At 30.6% G+C, this 11506-nt stretch overlaps 3 protein-coding genes across 5 annotated transcripts in view; 2 read left to right on the top strand and 1 right to left on the bottom strand.

Annotated features, from left to right (window-relative positions):
• LOC131851726 (unc-112-related protein-like) overlaps positions 1 to 11506 on the bottom strand; it is a 331640-nt gene that overhangs the window by 50930 nt on the left and 269204 nt on the right. Inside the window, exon 1 of one of the 3 annotated variants that reach the window (XM_059202266.1) lies at positions 2786 to 3034. The exons of 1 other annotated variant lie outside the window; for it this stretch is intronic. In XM_059202266.1, the coding sequence (XP_059058249.1) occupies positions 2786 to 2927 (142 nt within the window). In that variant the 5' untranslated portion in view covers positions 2928 to 3034. Of the gene's footprint in view, positions 1 to 2785; positions 3035 to 11506 lie in introns of those variants that run through there. One more of the 3 variants, XM_059202267.1, reaches the window with a different exon arrangement.
• On the top strand, positions 4020 to 6148 carry LOC131851728 (uncharacterized). The gene is made up of 3 exons (XM_059202270.1): positions 4020 to 4191; positions 4309 to 5373; positions 5697 to 6148. Exons 1-3 carry the CDS (start codon positions 4137 to 4139, stop codon positions 6029 to 6031), a joined length of 1455 nt encoding a protein of 484 aa, XP_059058253.1. The 5' UTR covers positions 4020 to 4136; the 3' UTR covers positions 6032 to 6148.
• On the top strand, positions 6742 to 7766 carry LOC131851729 (ATP-dependent Clp protease proteolytic subunit). Its single transcript, XM_059202272.1, has one exon. It carries the CDS (start codon positions 6917 to 6919, stop codon positions 7658 to 7660), a length of 744 nt encoding a protein of 247 aa, XP_059058255.1. The 5' UTR covers positions 6742 to 6916; the 3' UTR covers positions 7661 to 7766.

The raw sequence follows: 11506 nt of genomic DNA on the forward strand, positions 1-11506 counted from the left end.
TAATATTTTTATATTAGTCATGGCGTGATCAAACAAGAATGTTGTACCTACCTAAATATTACTTTAAATCAGTCATGCAACTTTGGAGCAAAGTGGGCGAATATTCGACGCCATTTTGAAAGTTATTTATCGTGTTGATATTGGCGTAGGTAGAAAATTTAAAGACTGTTTACGTTACAAAAGATACACTAAACAGATACTATACTATACACTGAACACTACAACAGATTAACACTAAATACTAACAATGTAGCACTATAGATACATATATATGTATATATGAAAATTTTGTTCTCAAAAAGCATTATAAACGAAACTAATATACCGATATGAAAAATACCTGTCATACGTAACATCCATAAAAAACGGTTGAGCCGTGCTTTCGTCTTTATAATATTAGCTTGGTTGGGAGTAACGGCCCGTTAGCTACGAATATTCTATGCTAGGATTAGCGCAAATAAGTTCTGGCGAGTTCCACACGGGGGGTGATTTTATCTGCAGTCTTCATCATTCATTGATGTTCCACCACTAGACACCAATAGTGCAAGTGGGGTATCTATGCCGGCGGTATCTCCTAATAATAATTCTATTAAAAGTAATCTAGAAGATAGATATTTAAGTGTCATGTTAAAATGCATGTTTTATCTCCTCTATATTTCTTGCGGATGAGGGAGCAAAAACCTGTCTTTGGAAGCGTAGCATTCGCAAAGGACGCGTGCATCCGCGATGTGTACGCGCATATTCTGTCTCGTTCGTTCATAATTATAATGTCTCTTTCGCTTCATCTTTACATCATGTACTACTTTATTGCTTCGTATCAGGGTTGCCAATAACATATAGGTACGAGATATTTGGTACAAGGACATTCCATGCTACAACATTTTTGATCTTCAATAATCAACATAAAGGTTTTTAACTCTTGTACAAATTTGTATGAGATTTTGCCTATGGAAATCAGCAAAATACAAAAATCAAGAGCCAAATTGAGGCCAAATTTATATGTAAAAAGCTGTACTGTAGCATGATGTTTTAAGTTTGCCAGCCCTGCTTAAACAAGACAGTATTTCATTGGCTTCTGAGGAATAATGAATATGAATACTGATAAAATGGTAATGTTGGAAGGTTGATCACACATTGGAATGCAAACAGGTTCTAAGTACTGCCACCAATTTTTTACTTAAAGTTCAGTGGTTTTGTTTGCAATAATTAAGGAATGTTTATGAGAATACATTATTCAAATATGCCACTGGTTCCACCTACTTGGTCTCTAACTACTTTGTTAATGTGTAGAAAAACAAATGCTTGACTAGTGTACGATTTTTATGTCTCAGTTTAAATGTTTCAACATCTTTTTTGCATGTATACACATTATGCAGGCAAATATTAATTAGAGCTTGTAATTAGACACTTAAAAGATATTATGATAGCCATTATGTACTGATGATACATTTAATAACTGATTATTTTTTCTGTGTTAATACTTTATTATGCCTGATGAGATTATTTTTTATAGAAAAAAGTATTCCCATCATGTGACATTATTTAGCACTATGGCAGCTATCTAGCACTTAATGATACTAGTATTGGCAAAATATTTGTATACAAAAATGTCTAATAGATTGATAATTCTGATACAGTAGGAAATAATTATAATAACAACTGATAAATAATTTAAATACTACTATAAACAGTAAATTTTATTAACATAAACAGCTAGATCTTTAAGTATGTCATATATCTTTAGTTAATAAGATATGAAATTAGGACATCAAAACATATATGTTTTCAGAAAACTTAAGTAAACATTTCATTGACGACTCCATAATAGGTTATGCCTGTATCGAGGAAGTCAAAGTGAGTTTAATAGTCGAAGTTACATTGGTAAATAAATCATATGAATAAAAACAGAAATTCTGAATAAATTTAAATCAGTGTTTCTCACCAGATCCAGTAGACAACTAGTAATATTTATTTGTGACATTTCAGTTCAATTCATTCAATCATTTTTGTATTTAAACTTAACTTGTATTCATACAGAGTTTAAATACGAAATAGAGTTGGATAGTTATTTGTATTATGCTTGTGTCATTGCAGTATGATAGTATTAAGATAGTGTCTAGACAATTTAATAGTCATTACATACATATTACTTATCTCTCAACTCTGTCTATTATAATAACTAAATAAAGAATATATAAACATAGTTATTAAAATACCATAATGTTGTTGAAATACTATCATAACAACTCTGGTCAAAGAGTAATATTTCTATGAGAATTTTCAAGTTTTTGTGGGTTAGACTGCAACATCAGTGGGTTATATATGTGAATTAATCTACTGCAGGTGCCAAGCCACACACATATCATGATCATGTGATGATTGACACCTTGATCATCATCATCATGACTGGTGAAGGAGTCAAAAACAGAAGATATATAAATATATAGAAGTGGTATGCATGTATGAGACGAGATATGAATTGAATTATACAAGAATTGTGTAAGGACAATAGCCTTCCTGCATATTACGTACGTGCGTACATAATTTCTTAATAAATATTGCAATGGTTCCCTTGGTCATTAGTTTGAACTGTACAATAATTATTATTGGTACTTTAAATTAAACCGAATCTGTACAAAATAAAAAACAACAACGGTATTAGGTCTTTTGGATTATAAACGTTCGAACGAAGAACAGGCAGTGGTCAGAAACCAATATTTGAATTTTATTAGAACATACGTAAATAATGGAAGAATTGCTAACTGTAAGAAACTAAATAACTCACCGAAGCTCTCTGTCAGTTTCAACATAACCCCGCCGATGTGCATGTCGCCCTTCACAACCATAGTACGTTTCTCATTTAAGTCTGTCACGTAAACGGTGAGGTTCCACGAACCATCACCAACAATTTCACCGTCCGCCAACATTTTCCACGAGTTCTTTATCACTTTACACTATAAAATGTCACTTCCGAAAGAACATCGCGGTTACGTAACAGTGAACACAAACAGCAAGTTACAAAGACCACATTTGACTGACTCACAATTCAGAATTCACTATTTTACAAGCTAAACGAAATAAAATAGAGTTGCCAACAAGCGAAAACCGCTTAAACAAAAAGTCTGCTTTAAAAAGCACAACAGCAAATTAACCGAATTCGTTAAAAATGTATTATTTTATTATTATTTGTAACATTGGTTAATCGTGTCTAGTACATATCAACTGAATTTCTAATGTAAATATTTTATTGCATTTCAATCTATTTCGTACATAAGAATAATAATTTATATCCATAATTCGTTAAAGACGCTTCGCCATTTGTGGTTTTTATCATTATTGTTTTAGGTAGGCAAATTAAAAGGTACGTCATATCATACAGTAATATTATTCATCAAACCGAAAATTGACCGGATTATTAAACTTTATCTTTTAAAATCATTATGTGTAAAAAACTTATAAAAACATTAAAATTTATTTTTTTATTTCCATCAAATTAATTTATATAAAATTTTTGTTTATTGTGATTTTATAAAAATTGTGGCAGTAAGAATGATAATTACTTTTTTAAATATTCATTTTCGTAAGTATGTGTTGTGTAGTATTTCCATGATTCCGTTTTGTTTGACGTTATATTTCTAGTAATTTAAACTGAACACTTTAATTAAAGTGCGGTATAGATAATACGCTTTTTTTAGGCTATATATAATAATGGTTTATGCAACGTTGATCGTTTAAAATTTGATCTGTGTTTTCAACTTTAAAATAGGACTGATGAATTAGACTGTCTAATATTGACTTTACACTCTTGACTGAGCTTCCAGTATACATGAAAAATTCTATCTACAGTAACAAATTATAGTCTTGTAAATAATTATTTGATTGTATTTCATTATGTGTTATATTATTATTATATGATTTATACTATACAATAATTACATATCTACGGTTTATTAGGACGTCAGTAATTATTTTAACGTCTGACGTTGAATTTACAGTTGATTTTGTCAATGTCAAATCTTGTTTAGTACTGTACATTGCGCTGTTTAATTGGTTAGTTAGAATAGTTTGTATTTGTTAGTATTTGTATTTTATTCAAATTCTATATATGTGAGTAAATTTGTTTGTTACATATACTTATGAATAGAAAAAGTTCATCTGTAAGAATGGTGGCGTCAAAGAATAAAAATAAAGGTAGGTTATAAAAAGTTAAGTTGTTTCAAGACCTTCACGTAAAAAAAATAGTTAGATTATATTAAATTTTAATACATACTTAATATATTGACGAAAATTTTTATTTTCTTCTTTCAGTAATACCATGTTCAACGCCTGAACACGCAGAATCACCATCTAGAGACAGCGATTCATTATGTGATTCGGAAGCCGGTAGTCCCGTCCCATTTCTATGTACACAGGATGGTGCAGAGGGAGAAACAGATGTTGTTTGGAACTTTTATACTCCAAAATCAGGAAATACATTAAGTGCTCGCTTAAAAAATTCAACCCCGTTAAGTAGAAAAACGAAAAAGTCATCAAAACATAAAGTAATAGAAAGACAATTGCCTAAACGTAAAGTAGTTAAAGCATCCCAGAAAAGGAGTGAACTATTTCAAGACTTAATTGAACTGAATCAAAATCTACATGAATTAATAGGGAAAAAAACAGCAAGCAATTGTGTATCACAAAATAATAGATCTGAAAAAGAAGAGGATATTTTTAATGACTCACTGCATTCATCAAGAGATTCACCCAAAAGTGGTTTGAAAACAAGTTCAAGATGCCTAAGAAGAAATGTGTTAAGTTCAAAATTTAGTAAAAATGAGCCTGAAACAGCTTTAGAATCAGATGATTCAATGAATGAGTGTCTTTTAAAAGCCAGTCAAGTTGTAGAAGAGAACATATCAAAATATGAACCAAGTGCAGCTAAAAGAGTTTGTAATGAAAAATACAAAAAAGAAATTAGAAATATAAAGCCAGATTTTAGTTTTAAAATAAATGATGATTCAATGGATGCAATATTAAACAGCATTAAGTTAGAATCTCCAGCTGTAAGAAAAATAAAAAAATGTGATTCACCTAATTTGAATAATGATTCATTTGATACTTTAGTTAGCGATTTAAATGATAGTGCATTAGAGAAATTAACTCAAATACCAGTTGTAACAAACAGGAAAGTTAATTTCAACATTCCAAAAGAAGATGACTGGAAAGTTAAAGAGTTAGTAGTTCATGATAGCAGTCCTTCACCGAAGGTGTTTGGTCGTCATAGTTCTATGCCAGAATCACCATCTTTCAACACTTTAATTAAACCATCAACAAGTGGAATGGCTTTTGGAAGATACAACTCAATGCCTCATGGAAATGATTCTGTTAAAGGTAATTTACACAAAGTTAATGCTTTTATTTTAGTATTTGTTTTTATGTGAATGCTTAGTAAACTAATTTTAGTAATCCCAAGTTTCGATTTTAGTAATCCATAACAGCCTATAAACAGCCAATTGATTTATAGGTGCTTATTTTTCACTATTCTAATTTTATAATTAATCATGTATATTATAGATGGTTGTAATATTTTTCTGCATATTATGATTACTATAAAAATATTACTTAGTAAATTTAAGTTAGAAATTTAATTACTTTTAAGTAGCTCATGTGAAAAATTATTTAAATGTTTTAAATTATACTTTAATTTATTTTAGATCCTGGGGATTCTCCAATAAAATGCAGTCCAGATGAAATTGAAAGGAAAAGGATACAGGCAAGAGAAAAACTTATAGCGAAAAGATTGTTACCATTCACATCAACACAAAAGAGCAGCCAATTTCAGGCCACTCAAAATACACAACAATCAGCAATTACAAGAAGTCAATTCCAACCCAAGGTTCTAAGTTCAAATTCAAACATATTATCAACAAATATAAATAATGTGTATAAACAGAAGACTAGTAATTCTACTGATTTAAAATTGATAATTGAAAAGAAAAGGCAGGAGGCTTTATTGAAATTGAGACGACGCCAGCCCCAGAATAAATAATATGATGTAATACAAATATTTTATTACAAGAAACTGATTTTGCATCCTCGTAATATTAATTATAAATAACCTACCTATTCCTTCATACAGCTATTTTAAATTATAGGTATAATAATGTATATGACTGTGACTACTCTTTAAGTGATTTGTTTTTCTTAATTATGAAAATATATATCATTATTCTAGAATTATTTAATTTATTATTATTATTTGTGAACAAGCACAAAGAAAATTAATGCAAGTAATTTAAGAGTACATACTGTAGGTTTAGTATATGATGTATCTTGAACTATAATATTCTTTTCACATTATTAGTTAATATTTCAATTTAGACGGTTTATGGGAAACGCTTAGGAAAGGAGTTCTTCAAAATTATGAATTTATTGACAAATAGAATCAAATTGTTACCTACTAAACACTGAATATAGTAAATGTTACTGCTACGTCTTGGTACTAAATATAGATATTTTTATAAGTCATATTCATATTGGTCTTTCTTGATGGACGAATATAGGAAAAAAATATTGATCTTCATTACCCTACATTTAGGAGTCATTAATTAGCTTATTAGCATAGTATTTGGCAATTTTTTTATTTATTTGCTGGCAAAATCAAATTTTGGCTTTCACATCACTTTGACATTGACAGTAATATGTCATTCAAAATTGTAAAGTTGTCAATCAATTTTCAGTTTATATTGTTACAAAAATTGTTTAAAAAGGCAATTACTTAATGATTATATTAACTTTATCTATAATTAAGTTACGATACTCTAGAATACTAAGATATTTAAAAGAATAAATGAATGTTGTATTATAGAATATCTTCAAAACAAGTTTTAATTACGAATAACCTATATTTCCGGCTAAAACTTAGTGTTTGAAAATGGCTTTGAATTACTTTCGACAAATAACAAGAGCAGTGTGCTCAGTGAAGAATATAACTAGAATGCAAGTATCAAAGGGCTTTAGTACTAGTGAACCATCCCATCTCGGCATGATTCCAATTGTAGTTGAACAAACTGGACGAGGTGAAAGGGCATATGATATCTACTCAAGACTGCTTCGAGAACGCATAATCTGCCTTATGGGACCTATTAATGACGATATCAGTTCATTAGTTGTTGCTCAATTATTATTTTTACAGTCAGAATCTAGTAAAAAGCCTGTACATTTATACATTAATTCTCCGGGTGGCAATGTAACATCCGGCTTAGGTATTTATGATACAATGCAATATATTACTCCTCCAGTTGCGACATGGTGCGTTGGTCAAGCGTGTAGTATGGCATCTTTATTATTGGCGGCAGGGGCACCTGGTATGCGTCATGCACTCCCTAACTCGCGTATTATGATTCATCAACCATCTGGTGGAGTAAGAGGACAAGCCACAGATATACAAATTCAAGCAGAAGAGATTTTAAAGCTGAAAGCCCAAATCAATGCATTGTATGTCAGGCATACAGGTTTAGCAGCTGAGAAAGTGCAGAATTCAATGGAGCGGGATTACTTTATGTCACCATCGGAAGCTAAAGCATTTGGTTTGATTGATAATGTTTTGGAGCATCCACCTTCTCATGCCTTGGAAAAGGAGTGTACTGCAGCTTCACCCACTGGTACCACAAATTGATAAGAAAAGGGAATTTAATTTAGTCTATAATGTTATGTTTAATAAAAACAATTTTGGTTTGATTGTTTTGTTAATTTTAGAATGATTAAAATAATATTTATATTTATTTAACTTGTAATTTCTCTGCAAACAGTCTATGTCTACATAATGATATAATATTCTCAATAACATACTTAAAGTATTGGCAATATTGCTTTATAAATATTTATTTTCATGTAACTGGAATGTCAACAGTGGGTCTATCTTGTAAATGATAGCTGTTGCTTAATTACATAGGCAGGTACCATATTCATCGAATCTACTTCATTAAGTAATTGAAAGAAAATTTATTAAAGTAAAAGATTATCTAGTTAATTTCTTCAAAGTTTCAAAATGAATGAGCACTTGTGACTGTTTCATGGAAAAAATTGTATAGAAGTATATTAATTGTATATAGTATACAAGATACTTATAGGCTTGAGATTTTAAGGCATAAATATAAAAACAACACTTCATTAGTAAATGAAGTGTTGTAATTTTTATTTCTAAATTATGAGTTGTCAAATGACTATATATGTATTAATTACAAAATAATATATTAGCATTTCCAGTAATCCATGAGTAGTAGTACGTGACATTTGTATATACCATTAAAGTCGGCATTTCTAAGATCCTGAATGATACCAGTCCTATTTGCTGATGTCCATTTACCACTAAGGCACTGCCAGAGTCACCCCTGTTTAGAAAACAAAAAAAAAACATTAACAAAAATATTTTTTTATGTATTTAAACCAGACAATTCAATTTCATGAAGTTTTATAATAGTTCTTAACACTGCTCTTATATATAGGAACAGAATGAAAATATAATATATATTATAACCTATAGTGCTATTAAAATAGAACAAATTGCAGTTTTCAGATAAATTTTGTTTTGTTTTAAGTGAGGCAAGCAGACTTAAATATATTATACTTAAGCAGACATATTTTATGTATAAAATTAAAACAAATAATATACCCCAATATATAAATATGTATTAACAATACATATTTATAGCGTCGAAGAAATGAAATAAGACTATCAGGCACATTATCTAACTTAGTTTATTCGCAAGAATTAATGGATCATCGAATTGTTTTAGAAAACTTATATAAATTATGGACGATAATGCAAGCTGCACCCGCCAGCATAATGAGCATGAGGTCAGTTTTTGTTTAAGTCTACTCTCTTTTACTCAATTTTAGTCAATAGAAGTATGTAAATAGTATAAATCTTACAGTGATGGATGCGAATCGTTGGCACGCAGACTTCCCGCGCAAAACATCCCCGCTGTTAATTCACCAAGTTCTGCACATTTGGTTTTTGATCTCAATTTCTGAGATACATGTTTTAGACGCTTTGTGATCTTGTAAGTGTCATCCTTTTAAATAATAAGATTACTGTTAGAATATTTCTCAGCTCGTTATTGATAGTGGTTTAGAAATCGCGTCTTAATCGTAATTAAGTCCCAGATTTAAATTTAACTTTCTGACTGATTCTCTGATAATGATAATACTGTTAACAAACCAAACTAAACCGAGAGATGGCGGTAGGATCGCCTTATTGGATCCAAATACCCAGTAACATATTCTGTATATCATTATTTACTACATATTATTCGCAGTAGGTAAAATACTGCATTCTTTATTGTTAAGCAAACAAGCCGCTATTTTATATTAGACGTATGTATGCATATAGAATGGTGTTGCATATGAAATGGCGAAGATATCCAGGATATCTTCGCTATTATGAGAATACATTTTGTAATTAATATCTACAAATTGAAAATAATCACACGCTTATCCATAGTATGGGATAAGCATGTTAGACACATTATATGGAACCCACACATATTATATGGGAAGCCTCATTTACGTCATAAGCTTTAAAATTAAGTAGCCGTCTTAGTTCTAAGTATTTCTAATAATAAGAATGAAACTTACACATGTGACTCCCCATCCAGCTATATATGCTTTTGTAATTTCCGGAGAGAATCTTCTAGAAATTGTTACACGTTGCACTAGCCTTCCTAGTGGTATATCATTCTCCAACCGTGCTAAAGCTATATCATTACTCACTGATATTTCATCATAATATTTATGCATTAGAAATTTGGATACTCTTCTCATAATATTTCCCTAATAACAGATTAAGAACCATTGAAATAATATCTTGTTACTTATATTAAATCTAGATTGACCGTCTCTTGAATATTTGTACAAAAACAAGCTAATTTGGCTGATTGCATCGAATCGATTTTCTGATTGCTTCCATCTGTTCTACGGAACCTTGAAGGTGGGCTTGCAGTATAAAGTAGCTAAGATAACTTGTTTGTAAACCTTAATGTCCAAGTAATATAGATACTTATACTTAATTATTATAAAATACAGAAACCAACAAGAGGGGACTTGTCAAAAGCAAACAGTCTAATTAATGTTCATAACCCGTATAGACCAGTCCCCACAAACAGCACCCGTTCACGAGCATGACGGATTAATTACCTAAATGTTGAAAAGAATTATGTAAATAGAACAGTCTTTGTTTCTAATCCTTGGATCTATCGAGAAGGTTTACGAATATAGTAGTTTAATTAAGGAAAAAAGATTTTATTGAATTTGCATAAATTTAATTTCATAAAACAAATTCATGAATTTTTATTTAACAGTAGATATCAACAAGTAAACACATTCAATTAAAAATTTGTTGAGTTTTATTATAGACTGTTGCTATTGCTGAGATAATTTATTTTTAAAAAATTATATATTAAGATCCACCTACATTAAATCTGAATATGTATGCTTTGCGTCTCCGCGAAGTATTAGGTATATTTATTAAACGCAGTGAAGTGTGAAGGTAATGTCCCTGCCTACATATGTTTAGGTTCGACTAACGATTAGTGACAATTCCCATTACTGGATGTAGATAAACGTCATCGATGACTTCACTTACATGTTTTAAATTTTCGTGGCCGACCAAGGTTTGTATACGATCATTTTTTAACGTACACCCGAATACGCAATGAGCAGCCGTTAGAATTAATCTCTGATTCAGGACGGATGCTCCGCAAATCCATTGTCTTCTGTCACATTGAGCGTTCATAAAAACTGAGTGAGGGTACTCTGCTATTTTCGCAAAGCTTCCACCAACTATCTTTGGTTCTCTAGCACTATCGCCACACTTAAAAAAATATATTATTATTACATGAAAAAGATACATATTATACTCTGCCATAGTAGCTATTGTTGGACGCTATTTATATTTATTGCCTACTTTTTCATTACGCACCGATTTATGGATGAATATTACACTCGTGATTAGTAAGACTCGATAAGGAAAGTGGATTAATTTTTTTATTACTTTTTGTGGTAATTTCTTCAGTTCATTACTACTCGCTTGAATACATACCCTGGGTCTTACATGAGAATTATATAATATATAAGTTTATATGGTAACTCCATACATACAGTTCATTGGTCAGCAAATAAAAAAGCTATTATGTGTCTTATTAAAATAGTTTTGCAATGCAATCGAAATTATGACTTATTGTCTGCCCCTTTTAGTGCAGAAGAGATAGCGGATTGATAATAGGGTCGCAGAACGGGAATAATACCCCTGGTCTGGAAGAGTGAGCACAGGAAAAATGTATAGCTTATTATATCAGGGAAATTACAGTAGGATGCCAGCCTTTTTAAGAGGAATATTCTCATTTATTGAAGATTTCAATCACCATTCAATCAACCACGCGCAGACGCCCCAGGTGGGATCACCATTATCAACATTTAGCAAAGAAAATAAATAAGTACGTAACAAAAACAATATAGCTGCTTG

This window comes from Achroia grisella, unplaced genomic scaffold, assembly GCF_030625045.1.
Source record: "Achroia grisella isolate CSIRO2021 unplaced genomic scaffold, CSIRO_AGI_Agris_v1 utg807, whole genome shotgun sequence".
Taxonomy (NCBI): domain Eukaryota; kingdom Metazoa; phylum Arthropoda; class Insecta; order Lepidoptera; family Pyralidae; genus Achroia; species Achroia grisella.